Source organism: Oreochromis niloticus, unplaced genomic scaffold, assembly GCF_001858045.2.
Source record: "Oreochromis niloticus isolate F11D_XX unplaced genomic scaffold, O_niloticus_UMD_NMBU tig00001214_pilon, whole genome shotgun sequence".
Classification (NCBI taxonomy): domain Eukaryota; kingdom Metazoa; phylum Chordata; class Actinopteri; order Cichliformes; family Cichlidae; genus Oreochromis; species Oreochromis niloticus.
Window position 1 is genome coordinate 24768 of NW_020327338.1, and position 15327 is coordinate 40094.

Consider the following 15327-nt stretch of genomic DNA (forward strand, 5'->3'; position numbering starts at 1 on the left):
AGTGCAAACTGCAAAACCTAGTGGATAGCCTGCAAAAGCACGTCACATGCACAGAATTGATTATCCATACCGCAAAAGCAAGTATCCATGTCAATGAAACTGCCAGTGCCATCAAAATGAAAAGTCTTGACACCATCTGTATGAACAAGATAGTCAAATGGCATTGTCATGTTTCCACTATGACAGTTTATAATTTCAGTGTTTCCCATTGCAAAAACAATTGGTGACACCTGAAAATGCTGACGACAGCACTATGGCCTACCTGTACAGCCATCTGAAATGTGCAGTGAAGTCACTGTAGATGTTATCGGAGTCTTGGGAGTAACTGAGACACTGAATACGTACGTTTCACATTTCCATTGTATAGAAGTGTTTGTAATCCTACAGAATTGTGCAAAAGAAAAATATGCTACAGTCACTTGTTCACTGTAGAATACATGTAAACATAAAATCACCCATTTGGTAGAGCTGTGCACTAATGTGAACAATAAACAGCACATGTAACAGTACAGTAAATCATTCTGGCACATCCAGACGTCTGTCTGGCCACATATTTTCATCTACATCACAACAGATGTTATCCCTCGCAATGCAGCGAGGAAAGTATCTCCTGGAGTGGCGAATCCATCCTCTGCAGGACCCTGCTGTGATGTCATCACATGCTGCATCCATGGCTGCTAGCAGGGCCATTTGCTCATGTGGATGCCGGTCATAAACTTTCCACCTCCAGGCAGAGAAAAACTCCTCTATTGGATTAAGGAATGGGGAATATGGAGGGAGATATTCAACCAGAATTCTGTCATATGCTGCAAACCACTCTCTGACCTGATGGGAGTGGTGAAAACGGACATTATCCCAGACAACAACATACTTGCTGAGTTGGCCTCCACCTCTCTCATTCTCAGGGACTAGGTCCCTGTAAAGAGTGTCTAAAAATGTCAGGAGATGTTGGGTATTGTATGGACCAAGAAGGGGGATATGGGTGAGGACGCCGTTGTCTGAGATGGCTGCACACATGGTAATATTCCCTCCGCGCTGACCAGGGACTTCAGTGGTTGCCCTCTGTCCAATGCGATTCCTTCCATGCCTTCTGCCTTTGGCCAGATTGAAACCTGCCTCATCAACATATATGAATGTGTGCAGTGTTTCCCTGGCTTCCAGCTCCAGTACACGCTTTAGAGAGAGACAGAAATGCAATGTCACAATATGCCTGTGTACAGTAACAAACAGTAATGCATGCATTTGGTAAAACACATTGTAGAGTATGTGCTGTGGAATTGCAAGTGTACTGCATGAAACTACGAAGTACTGTAAAACAGTTTGCAGTGCAGAACATAGAAGACCAGCTTTACCTGCACATACTGGTGACGGATCTCCTTCACCCTGTCACTGTTTCGTTCAAATGGCACTTTATACAATTGCTTCATGTGGATTTCATTCTTCTTGAGTACTCTGTCAATTGTTGAAATTGAAACAGATTCAATATTGCCAAATACCGTGTAGTTCTCTATGACAGCGCTTTGTATTTCTCTCAGCTTTATTGCATTGTTTGCAATGACCATTGCACAAATGGCTTCTTCTTGCTGTGGGGCAAAAAGTGGCCCTCTTCCGCCTCCGCGAGGTTGTCTGACAATCCTATGTGGTGCAGAGTGGACTTTTTGTGAATTTGCAAATACAGTACAGTAACATGTGATGTGTCTGAGATGGCAGAGTACAGTACAGTGAATTACTGTTTGCATACCTGTTTTCCCTACGGAATGTTTGAATGATTGAACTGACAGTAGTTCTTCCAATATTGGGTTGCACCCTTCGACCAGCCTCCTCCATGGTGAGGCCGTGATTGACAACATGGTCCACAATTGTAGCCCTTATTTCATTAGGAATCCGCCTATATCTGCCTCTTCTCCCTCTTCCCCTTCCCCTTCCTCCCCGCATCCTCACCCCTCTTCCACGGTGCTGACCTTCCATTTTGTGTCACAGAAGTGTAGAAATGGTACACACTAGCTCCTGCGCAGTTTATATATGCTTGCCAATTGGGGATTCACAGGATTCATCCATAATTGACAGTGAACAAGTTGTTTGTCATTGGTTACAACTGAACTTTCACACGCCTCCTCATGAGTGACAGCTGTAATTCACCTGAGATCAATTGTTCAATTTCGGAGCCATTTCCAGGAAAAATGATACAGAAAGGTATAGGATTTGCTTGACAGATGGCCAATATTTGGCATGTGATAACTAGTTCAACAATTTTGTGTGTGATGACTCAAGCAATGGATGTATGACTATTAGTTTTATTGGGAACGACTATTCAGCATCCATAGGTATGATTACTTTTGACTGACATGACATAAGCAAATGGAAATGTCAGGAAGCAGCAGGGAAATGTATGGAAGCAACTGATTCATGTCCAAGATCATTTGCAGTTTGTTCAGAGAGGGGAGAAATTGCTACTATGATGTGCACAAATGACTGAGTGTTGTGGAGGTTGAACTAATAGTTATGAGAATTTCAATTCTGATCTGAGAAACGCACCAAAGCAACTGAGAAAAACTGTATTATAATATGATGTGTTAAATTTGTTTATATCAGAGGAATAAGGAAGAATTTGTCTGTGTTTTAGTTTGGCGTAGCTGTAGGCCGGAGTGTGTGTAATTGTTTAGAGGGAAAGGAATTTATGGGCACTGGGGGTCTGCTGTCATGAAAGGAGACAGGAAGTTACATTTGGGGGTTGCTGATGCTGATGCTTGTGCCTTTAATAAAAACTCATAATTGTTATAACTTAGAAGCAGGTTTGCAGGAGACTCTCCACCTTATCTGTAAATGTAAGACAACAAGAGGCCATTGGCCCAGTGGATGCAGAGTGGGGGTCTCAGTGTTTGTAATATGTTAACTCTGTTTTGTATGTTGTCTAAAGGAATTTGGTGTAGCTTGGGTGAGGAGATTACTTTTATGACCGGCAGGAAGTCATACACACAGAGACACACACACAGTGCTTTGACCGTTACGACGCACCCACACCTACATGCACACTCACTCACGTGCACTCACATAGACATACGTGTACGTGCACAAACAGGCACTCACGTGCTCGTGCATACACACAGACACAGAGTTTGCAGCACACCATGGGGGTTTTATGATGGGGTCACTTCTATAAAGCTGACTGTAACAAACAAAGGAGAGGAGATTTGCAGAGGGACACCGGCCTTGCACGTCTCCCCTTCTAGAAGATGCATGCTTAACTGAAGATGAATAAAGATGAATAAAGGTTTTTGTGAAATAACTACTGAGTTCCGGTGCCGTCTCTGGATGCCCGAGGAATGGAAAGAACCGGGGTGAAACTGATTTCGTAACACAGGACACACCCACACAAGGGCAATTTCAGGAAGAGGCCCTGCTAAGGCCATAACAGGAACAATAGAGGTCAACACAAAATGTTTTATCTTAGACTTAGATCTTAGAATTCTTTGAAGGCAGGCATCAAATTCAGAAGAAAGTCAGTAAGCCAATCTTAATGTGAACAAGACTGAAGAGATTTTTTTATGACATATATAATGTTGGCGATCACAATCCTCTGGATCCAGCTATGTAGACGCACACAAACAACAAACTGCTGCACTGATCTTTTTTTAAGTGGTTAAAAATAATTTTCACAAATACACGTGCAGAGCAGTGCATTGTTATAACAATGTTAAAATAAGATTGCTTAGCAATACTAAGAGCAGCAGAGATGGTGCAGAATATAAATGGATACAAAATAAGGTTAAATATGCAGAAGTGTTTGCAGAGAGGCAGCAAACACTTCAGCATATTTGGGCATGAAATATGACTAAATATGGAGAAATGGGGGGAATGAGAGAGGAGGAGTTTATTTTAAATTCTTAAGCTCTTTAAAGCACTCAATCCTTCTCAAGGAACTTTTTTTTTTTTTAACTGAGTACGTAAGAAAGCACTTATATAGCAATATAATGATGCTGTATTGCTTGTATGATGTTGAACTGATGTAAAGATAAGCTAAATTTCCTATACAAGTTATGTTTTCACTCTAATATTGTGGGATCTTTACCTTACAGTGTAAAGGGCCATGAGGTGAATGATGATGATTTGATGCTATATGAATATAGAAAACTTGTTGGAGCGCCATTACTGCAATCTTAAAATCTCAAAATAACATTATGTTTTAAAAAGGTAAATTACTTAATCAACAATGAACATATTATAATTATATATAGCATTCAGAGGAACTAGAATGTCGGTCTGTAAAGTCAAGTGGTTTACTGAGAAACTTCCTGAAATCTTGTTGCAAGGAGGAAGACAAAGAGAAGAGAGGCGAGGTGCGAATGAAATACTCTAGTTTAGAGAGTGAGCAGACATCAAGAGAAGAGAAGCTTGAAGAGTATAATAAAACAGGTAAAAATAAAGTTTAATGTGTTTCAAAATATCTTTTTAAAATAAGAAATGTAAAGACTTTTTCACATCTGTAGCAATGATGGTGACTACGACCATTATTTATAAATTAAATAATATGAATGACCTAATGCTGTCCTCTTATTTAGCAGTTAATATACATTTATTTATTATTTCAAATGATTATTATTTCATTGTATTATTGTATTGGTGCTATTGCTGCACTGTGAGAATAATTTGTATTTATTAAATAATATTTAAGAAACAGATGCCACAAAGGTCTTTACCATGAAAACTGTTAGATTATTGGTATATTTGTGTCACAGCTGGTAAAGTACACATCACTATGACTCAAAGCTAAGCATGCAACATATTTTATTAAATTGTGTGATCTGAATTGTTGACTTTTTCTTTGTTTTAATTTCTGTTTTGATTTCTGCATGTTTGCTTCATCTGCTGGATAAGTTATTCTGTGGAGGGAGAGACTGAACGTCTCGAGCATCGAACATGTTTGTTCTCATCTGGTTGACTCTGTTTGTCTCTGTAAAAGGCAGCATTGCGACACAGGTTTGTATCTTCTCCTTTACTTTAATTCGGCTATATTTGTATTTTTAAAAATGTTTGTATTTGAAACTTTTTTTCTCAAATTCATCCAGATGATAAGGATTTATTATCACTCAAATTTGTGCCTTTACTATCATCTGTTGGCTTGTGTGCCATTTTAATTTAATCTTTTGTTAAACATGTCCTGAGATACTGTTAATCAATATCCAGGCAGATTCCATAGCCTGGATATAATAGTGAACATTATAGTAGTTGTGTAGACTACAGCACAAACAAGCAGCCTGTGTAAAAGATAAAACCTACTGTAATATCTTTAATTAGATATTATGTTTATTGTTATAACCTAAATATTCTTTATCACTATATTTATCTTTCCCTTTGCATTAACAGGTGTCTCAGCCTGGGGTCAACAACACTGTTACGACAAAGGATACTGTGTTACTCTGAGTGAGCGAGAACTAACAGCAGAGGCTGGACTCTGTGTTGTGATCCCGTGTTCTTTCACTACTGCTGATGAGTTTAAAACCAACCATACAGTTTGGTACAAATGTGAAGCATCTCAAAAATTTTGCAGTGATGCTGACATAATATTTCACAGTAACAAAAACACAGACAAAAAAACTCGGGCTGAGTTTGAAGGACGAGTGTCACGTTTGGAGCCTGATGTGAGTCAGAAAAACTGCAGCATCATCATTAATGATCTCAAAGACTCTGATTCTGGATCATATCAGCTCAGAGTTACTGGTGAAGTGAATGGACAACAAAATGGATTCACATTCATTCCAAGAGTAACTGTCTCTGTTAAAGGTGAAAAAAGCTATTTCAAGGACAATCATGTTGAAAAACAAGATATTTGTTCATGTACAATAACATATTTAGTATTTTTAAGGCCTTAATGAAGGATTCATTTTTTGTGGGAATTATTGACCTCTATGGTAGCTGGTAGGAACTGCAGCATTTCCTGTTAAAACTTGTGATTGCCATTAACCATTTTCATGAAATATCTTATTTGAAAAAACAGATTGACGTACTAGATGAACTTCAGATAGTTGATGTGTTTCAATAAATGCAATTTATTTCCATTAGGTCTTAATCAGAAGCCCACAGTAATGATTCCCACACTGACAGAGGGACAGCAGGCCACACTGACCTGCACTGCTCCTGGTCTCTGCTCTGGATCTGTTCCTGAAATCACCTGGACATGGAGAGGAGCAGGAGGGACTGAATCTTACATTACAGGAAACAGCACTGCTTTCAAGACTGAGAATCTGACTACTTTCAGACAGAGACACATCTCAACTTTAACCTTTAAATCTTCAGCTGAGCAACACAACACCACTGTTACCTGTAAAATCCGCTTCACAGGTGAAACAACTACAGAAGAGGCTTCATCTTTGAAAGTAAACTGTGAGTTCTTTTACAGTCTCAATGTTTTTGTTTTTTAAATCTACTGACGTTTACAGCTTCATGCAAGTTTTTCAAGAAAGTCAGAAAGTTAAGGAAACTACATGATTGTGTAATTTATATTTTTTGTCTCACAGATGTGAAGGAAGTTAAAATCACCGGATTGACAAGTGTGAGGGAGGGAAATGTTCTGAATCTGACCTGCAGTGTTGAAAGTTTCCCTCCAGCTCATATTGTGTGGAGAAAGGTTCCTTCCAACACAAACCTTCAGACTGGAAACACTGACCTGCACAATGATACTGGATCTGCCACACTTGTCAGCCTGAATGTGACAGCAGAAAATTCTGGGCAGTACATCTGTATGGCAAAACATCTGGACAAAACACTGACTTCATATGTCAATGTGACTGTGACATGTAAGTGGATGATATGAATCTGAGTTCATATTTGCGTTAAAATCCTACCTTACCTTGTTTTATGATTCTGGTTACATGTTTACAGGGCATACAAAGATACAGAATGGCTCTGGATGTGTGCTTCAGTCAGATGTTTTGACCTGTGTGTGTATCAGTGAAGGATTTCCTTTACCTACCATCAAATGGCCGCTCCTAGAAAACCACACTCAGTACACTCTCATTACTACTGTGTCAAACCACACAGTCAACAGCACTGTCAGTCTCACTGTAAAAAACCATGGCAACAGCACTGTTGAATGTGTCAGCAACAATGGAAATGGAGAAGAAAGAGAGAACCTGCTGGTCCATAAAAAACATGGTATGTGATTTTCATCTAAACACTTTGCACTTTAACATTTCCAGATTTTTAGTACTGTATTTTTAATACAACCAGTGTTGTATAATTGTACTACATATAATCAGAAACCACGGACATTAACTTTTGTCCTTTTCTTTATTTTTCCTTTCCACTTTATTTCCCTTGAGTGCAGAGCAACCATCTAGTTTTGGGCTGGAATTCCTGAAAGTCATCTTTGCGTTTTTGACTGGGGTACTTCTTTCAGTAATCGTGTGCTGTTTGGTCAAAAATTGCTACAGGTACAACATTTACTTTAGTAATTATGATTAAGTTTTTTCTGTACATACATTTTAATATATATTTGTAAACATGTTCTATAAAATTAACAGTTTTTCCAGAAAAAAAAAGAAGAGCTCTGGAAATTCTGAGGAGACTTTGAAGATGGAGACACGTCGAAATGATAAACTGGTATTTATTTTCTTTTGGCTTCTTTGATTGGCTCCTGTTAAAACTGGATTTTCTGCACAAATGTTTAGACTACTGAAGTATCCACATTTTACTTTTTCGACTTTTACTATATGTTCACACATAAATCAGCATATTCTGATCCAAGGTTCTGCAATGTTAAGAAAATGGGGACAGATTTATATCACAATTAATTTGATCCTTTATTATGCCCACACCTCATCTTTCCACTGACTTTAATGTAGTTCAGCATAATGCATAATGTTGCTAAAAGACATACAAACTAATTGCAAACTGATGTGTTAAAAGAGGAATAAGTGGTTATGATGCAATTCATTTTACAAATGAAAAAAAATCTGCAATTCTGGTTTAAATGTGTATGACTGAATTAAGACTGGCCAGCAACACTCCGAGTCATTGAAAGTATTATAGTATCCAAAGTCTTACTTGAATACCTACAACGTTTTATATAGCTCAGTCAGTTTTCAATTTATGCTATACTCAAGAACATTTTGGATGTTGCACTGTTGTAGATATGATAATGATGTTTTTTTTATTGTTTACCAATTCAGTTAGTAGCTCAAAACTCACTGCAATATCAAAAAACGAATATATTTGCTCACACAAAAGTTCTGTTCTCATGAGAGACTTTTCCTTGACTCTGCAAAGCAAGAGTTTGTAATTCTACAACATTGTGCAAAAGAAAAATACTCTACAGTCACGTATTTAGAATAAACATGAGAAACACCCTTTTGGTAGACCTGTGCACTAATGTGAACAATATAACAGTACATATTGTAACTGAACATACGTAAATCATTCTGGCACATTCAGACGTTCCTGTCTGTCTGGCCACATATTCTCATCTACATCACAACGGATATCATCCCTTGCAATGCAGCAAGGAAAGTATCTCCTGGAGTGGCGAATCCACCCTCTGCATGACTCTGCTGTGATGATGTCACATGCTGCATCCATGGCTGCTAGCAGGGCCATTTGTGCATGTTACAGTTTTTCTCAGTCGCTTTGGTGCGTTTCTCAGAACACCATCAACATTTGCACAGCAGTTAGTGCATTTCCCAAAACAATTAGTGCAAACTGCAAAACCTAGTGGATAGCCTGCAAAAGCACGTCACATGCACAGAATTGATTATCCATACCGCAAAAGCAAGTATCCATGTCAATGAAACTGCCAGTGCCATCAAAATGAAAAGTCTTGGCACCATCTGTATGAACAAGATAGTCAAATGGCATTGTCATGTTTCCACTATGACAGTTTATAATTTCAGTGTTTCCCATTGCAAAAACAATTGGTGACACCTGAAAATGCTGACGACAGCACTATGGCCTACCTGTACAGCCATCTGAAATGTGCAGTGAAGTCACTGTAGATGTTATCGGAGTCTTGGGAGTAACTGAGACACTGAATACGTACGTTTCACATTTCCATTGTGTAGAAGTGTTTGTAATCCTACAGAATTGTGCAAAAGAAAAATATGCTACAGTCACTTGTTCACTGTAGAATACATGTAAACATAAAATCACCCATTTGGTAGAGCTGTGCACTAATGTGAACAATAAACAGCACATGTAACAGTACAGTAAATCATTCTGGCACATCCAGACGTTCCTGTCTGTCTGGCCACATATTTTCATCTACATCACAACAGATGTTATCCCTCGCAATGCAGCGAGGAAAGTATCTCCTGGAGTGGCGAATCCACCCTCTGCAGGACTCTGCTGTGATGTCATCACAAGCTTTTGTAGATTCAGTATGCACCTCATGCCAATCCTGTCTGTTGGTTTACATTATATATATACTTGTAGAGTAGGGGATACTGTAACGCGATTCACCTATGACTGGGTAGAAGAGGCTTTTCATTGGTTGCAAGTAAGAGTAACACACACCAATTTTCATTAGTGTGAGATCAGGTTCACCTGAGAAAAGTAATTTATGGAGATTTTCATGGAAACTCCTTAAAAATAGGGTTTTCAAAATGGGTGTACAAATTGTTTGACAAGATGTTCAACAATTTTGAGTGCACTGACACAAGCAATGAAATGAAGACTATTAGTTGTATGGACAATGACTATTCAGCCGGTACAAGAATAAATAATTGTGACATTCATGATAGAAGCAAGGAGATAGTGATGAATAGCAAGTCAAAAGTGACCATTCTTTAGATATTTGTACTTACTCAACTGCTTCATGTCCAAAGGCATTTGCCTTTGGACGAAATGAACATGAAACCACCACAAGGTTGTGCCAAAACGACTACATGTTGTGGAGGTTGAACTAACTATTGTGCAAAGTTTAATTCTGTTGTGAGAAATGCACCAAAGCAACTGAGAAAAACTGTAATGCCGGTCATAAACCTTCCACCTCCAGGCAGACAAAAACTCCTCTATCGGATTACGGAATGGGGAGTAGGGAGGGAGATATTCAACAGGCATTCTGTCATGTGCTGCAAACCACTGTCTGACCAGATGTGAGTAGTGAAAAGGGACATTATCCCACACAACAACATACTTGTTGAGTTGGCCTCCACCCCTCTCATTCTCAGGGACTATGGCATGAGAGAAATTGTTCAACTTCTGGGACAGGAAAAAATTAATGAAAAAAAGGTATAACATTTGCTTGACAGCATTTGAAAACGAATTCACCAATTTTGTATGTAATGACTCAAGCAATAAAATAAAGACTATTAGTTTTATTGGGAATGACTATTTAGCATCCAAAAGTATAGTTCATTTTGACTGACATGACATAAGCAAATGATAATGTTGTCGATGGCAGAGAATTGTATGAAAGCAACTGATACATGTCCAAGAGCATTTGCAATTTGTTCAGAGGAAGGAGAAATTACTACTATGATGTGCACAAATGACTAAATGTTGTGGAGGTTGCACTAATGGTTTTGAGAATTTTCATTTTGATCTGAGAAAAGCACCAAAGCGACTGAGAAAAACTGTAACAACAAATATTCACAAAACATGCCCAATAATATGAAAAGAAGAACTGTCAGTTTGTTGCCAGAATTTGATGAACAGGTCACTGATATTGAATGTAGCAGCTAATTCATGCAAGATTAATTTCATGTATACAAAGAGTTAAAGCTTAGATTAGGGCTGTTCGATATAACGATATATATCGGATGACGATATAAAAACGTCTATCGTTTCCTATCACGCTATCATTTGTTTCGTGGTGTTGCAAAATAAACTGTTTACAGCAATATTTTTTCATCGTTTTGATGGTCACTGTAGTGGCTATATTAATTTCTTAAGGTTCTCTCTTTCTCTTATATTTAATATAACCACACTACGGACAGACAAGCGGCTGTTTTTACATGTTGTCGTTAGCAACAATGATGGTAAAACCATCGCGTGGCTCCGCTGTCCGCTTGTTTGTTTTCCACGTAAACCTTTCACAATAAAGCTCAAGATCCTGTTGAAACTTTTCAAAATAAACTGAATCATGTGAATGAGTATGCAGAGTGTTTACGGATGAGAAGCAAAAAAGGGCCGTCAGGTCTTAAAAAATAAACCTTAGACTCAAACGTTAGAACAGGCTTTTCCCCGCAGCACGCCGTGAAATAAATACTCACAAAGAAAACGGCGGCTGTTACAACCTATGTCTAAAAATGTGTAGTTTCATTCATCGGTTAAAACATTCGACTCCAGGTACACGACGCCCAGCTGGAAACACTAAGCGCAAGTCGAGCTGCCCGAGATTCACAGAATTTACAGAAAAATGTTTTTGTTTTTGTGATTTATATAGTTGTCAGGACGATAAATGTCTTATATCGGGATATGGGATTTTGGTCATATCGCACAGCCCTAGCTTAGATCATGTAGATCATGTCTTGTTTCTGTCACACTCTGCACCATCTTTTCAAGTGCATTGTAAAGGATTAAAGTAATTCAGGGTTCATTTTTTTTTCTTCAAACTGATGCAAAAATAAGCAGAAACTAAATAACTTTGTGTATGAAGCAGAATATAAATATACAAGAGAGGCATGAATAAGTCATATTATTTACTTTGTACTCAACAGGTATATGACGGTCCAGCATTTCAAGACAATCAGATGCTAAACTCAAACAGCGGGAGAAAAGAAGTGCAATATGCTACAATTAATTTTTCCCTGTTGAAAAGAAATGGAAGAAAGCAGGAGAGCACGAAGACAGAGTATGCTGAAATTAAGAAAGCAGTCAAAGAACAACATGAAGATGCTGAAGAGGAAGATGAATTGTTAGAGGCCAAAGAAGATGAGATGGTGGTGGAGTTGGAGATGAAATACCGTGAACCAAAAAATGAGGAAGGCGGGGATGAAGCAGTGTACTCCATTGTGAATGACATAATCAGTGAAATTTGAGGAATGTTTTGTTGTGGAGTTAACTGAGATAAAAGTTCCTTGATCTCATCAGATGTATGAATAATGATCTTTTGAACAATTTCCACAATGCTGTGAACCTCTACATGCTACAGCAGGGAACATGAAAATTCATTAAGTCAGCAAAGTGAACAAATGAAGTTGGACAGAATTGAATTGTTCCACTGTTATTTTGTGCCAATATAGTAGCCCAACATGCAACCACCGCTGTTATTTTTGCTATGCTTCAATTCAAGTTTTATGTTAGATATTTTGTTCATAGTGGTCAGCGAGACAGAAAAAATGCTTTTTAAAGACCAATATGGTTCCTATGGGCGAACATTAATCAGCTCAATAATTCAGGTGTCTTAATGTCAATTTTTCTGACTGCATGGCGTAGTCCTAAAATTTATTTTATTTAAAACATTTACTTGTCTACTTTACATTCAAAAATAATGTCAGTACAGTCACAAGATAAAAACAGTAGTCTTCGTTTATTTGACCTATGCTGTTCTGTTGCTTCCTTTGGCCATTCATTACACTCGCCTGTAGGGGGCAGAGTAAGCCATTTGTGCCACAAGTCAAATGGTTAAAATGCATTTTCCACTGTTATGGAACTGTGAGTCTGCTGCTGCCTTGCAGATGGCTTTTTGCATGTTGTCTGATTATGCATGAAGAATCAATAAAAATGAACATTTTATAAACATCTAATTCTGTTAGTCTGAATCATGTAACACAAGCAGGTTTCCTCAGATATTAAACTGTTCCACACCTATTAAACTAGGAGCAGGTTTCTCCCTCTGGGGGCAAGAGTACCTGGACCTGGGGGATAGAGTATGTTTGGGGAGTGTGATTGTGTGTACAGTGTCCATTTGTGTTTGTCTCCACGTTGGGTGAATTCTGAGTATTTGTATATGTGTGCATGAGGGTGGAAATGCACCTTTGTGTCTGTGTGTGCCTGTTCATCTGTGTCTATATATGTCAGGTCGGGTCTTAGACTCCACCCCTCTGGGAACATCTCAGGCCCTCAAAGGTATGGAGGCCTGTCTCCTCACCACACTCCCTGCTGGTGGCTGATGCCCTCAGACGTCGGTGCGTTGGTGGTCCTTGGTGTCCGGGGCTGGGCGCTCAGGTACGTACCAACATACTCCTGGAGGCTGCTTGGTGGGACCTGGCGCCTGTGGCTCGGTGGGCCTCTTCCGGGGGATGGCTCCCCACACCCCCTAGCAGATCGTTACAAGGAGAACCCTTTTGAATAGAAGCGCGCTCATCCACACAGGTGTGCACACAGATGTACACATGGGTGTACACAGACACAAACTACACCTTTCTTGGCTGCTACCTCAAAGCACATTGTGTGCTGTCGGTCTTGTGTGCTGCACAATAACATTCAATATTTAGTATTTACTGTTATTTACAATTAGCTAGATTATTGCGATGGTGATCTGTTTATTATGTTGCTCTTTTTTTGCTTGTTCTCTCTTTTTTTTTCTCTCAAAAAGTGATCCAGGTGATTTTCTAAGTGCCCTTTCTCTCTGTCCCTCTTCCCCTCTGTTTTTCTTTACTTCTGTCTCTTTATTTCTTACTTTCTCCCTTCCCTATCACCCAGTCATGTTTGTCCCAGCTGTAACAACGGAAAATAAAATAAAATAAATAAATAATAATAATAACAAATGTCAATCAAATGCACCAATACAGCAAGGCCGTGATGATCGACTTGGTAAAGTAAGTCCACTGGGCATCTTTCTTGGCCTTCAGACAATAATTCTGATGGCTAAAGAACCAAACAGGACAGGCAAAAAAAAACCAAAACAAAAAAAACCTGTTCCATATTTTATGGACCTTTTTCATGTCAAACAAAGCATTTTCTGTATCTTTTTGTTTGGCTGAAGAGATCCTTCTCCAAACCTGCATCTTAGACATAAATGTTTCTCTTTCATCTTTGCAGCAGTAAAAAGATGGAGGAACGAGTACATTTCTTAATACAAAGACAAACATTTTTTAGTTGTAGTATTTTTCAAATAAAATATTTTAATCGTATTTAGAACTGTGATTGTTCAGCTAATGGTTCATTTAGCAAACTCTTATATCAAGTGGAAGAAATGAGCTAGCAGGCGTAATAAGCTGAAAAAACCTAATCTACAACATTACTCAGCATGACCTGGTCAGATAAAGCGTTGCAGTGCATTTAAGGTGTAGATTTGCCAGTTCATTAAAAAAAGGACACCAGGGGGCGTCAGTTAGCATGCAGTTCCTTTACTGAAAGTAAGTGCAGATTGGCCTACTGGTTTTGTTTTTATTAGAGTGGTGTAGTTCTGTAACAAGGAATAAGTTACATAATAAAACAGATTGTTATGTGCTGTGTTGGGATTGAAAATGTTTGATTTCTCTTACTAAAATAAGCGGTTATAATCATTTTCATACATTTACTGTAAATGTGCTCATAATGAGTTGGCACTCAGTCTTCTGAAGGTCATACGCTTCATTCAGTGTGACTATCCGGACTGATATATTGTAGGAAATGACTTAGAGTGCAGAGGGGTAACTGCAAACACGCTTACACACATAGATTATGATTAGAATAAGTCTCCGGGTCAGAGAGTTACAAATATGATATTCTAAACCAACATTGAATCACTTGAAGAACGATGGATAATAGCATTAGATTATCAAGGTTAGGCAGGGAAGTTTTTTCCTTTTCTGTCTCTTACAGAGGAGGGAGCGGATACCAGACAAGGTCACGAAGATATGAGGATGCTTCAGAGCAAACACCAAGACAGCCATGTCCGTGCGGGAGGAAGATAGCTGCTATAATTTATGTTTCTGTCTCACTATATAATGTTGTATAGCCCTTTTGAGGGTCATCCTTTTTGTGAAACATGCTGCTGGTTCACATAGAGGTCCACAGCGCTGTGTAAACTTAATTTCAACTGCCAAAAGCAAACTAAATCCCTTTTTAAAAGACAAACCTTTCTCCTGAGAGTCCTTCCGAAAATTCTGAAGACAACAGCTGTTAAACATGCAGTGTAACATGTGACAGCAAGCCTTGACTGTACTTACTGGCAGTGTTGGTCAAGTTACTTGAAAAAAGTAATCAGTTACTAATTACTGATTACTTCCCCAAAAAAGTAATCCCGTTTCTTTACTGATTACTTATTTTCAAAAGTAATTAATTACTTAGTTACTTAGTTACTTTTTTAAAAAAAAATTTACAACCTGAATAGGTGATAAAGCGATAGATCTTTCAGCCCAATTCTACTTTTTCTGCATAATCCATCATACATAATGTAATCAAATGGAAACGTCTCTTCTTAAAACTTGTTTTATTAGTTTTGATCTTTTAACTTTATGCATCAAG

General features: G+C 38.4%; 2 protein-coding genes across 2 annotated transcripts; one reads left to right on the forward strand and one right to left on the reverse strand.

Moving 5' to 3' along the window:
* Positions 1–516: 516 nt before the first annotated feature.
* Positions 517–4430, reverse strand: LOC109200882 (uncharacterized). Its single transcript, XM_019356462.2, has 2 exons — positions 1353–4430; positions 517–1173 (listed from the first exon to the last, which is right to left on the reverse strand). Exons 1-2 carry the CDS (start codon positions 1848–1850, stop codon positions 517–519), a joined length of 1155 nt encoding a protein of 384 aa, XP_019212007.1. The 5' UTR covers positions 1851–4430.
* An 897-nt stretch (positions 4431–5327) lies between these two features.
* Positions 5328–12843, forward strand: LOC109200880 (sialic acid-binding Ig-like lectin 5; the record flags this gene model as incomplete). Its single annotated transcript, XM_025904377.1, has 7 exons — positions 5328–5781; positions 6061–6381; positions 6516–6794; positions 6880–7152; positions 7325–7430; positions 7521–7599; positions 11652–12843. Coding segments are annotated over 7 exons (1833 nt in total), but the record flags the coding sequence as incomplete, so codon positions are not given.
* Between the last annotated feature and the right edge of the window lie 2484 nt (positions 12844–15327).

Bases quoted from the DNA above. Each gene is read 5' to 3' on its own strand.
- LOC109200882 (XM_019356462.2), bottom strand. From the start codon at position 1,850: ATGTTGTCAATCACGGCCTCACCATGGAGGAGGCTGGTCGAAGGGTGC. The intron at 1,174-1,352 runs GTAAAGCTGGTC...CTCTCTCTAAAG, and splicing joins TCCGTCACCAGTATGTGCAG to CGTGTACTGGAGCTGGAAGC.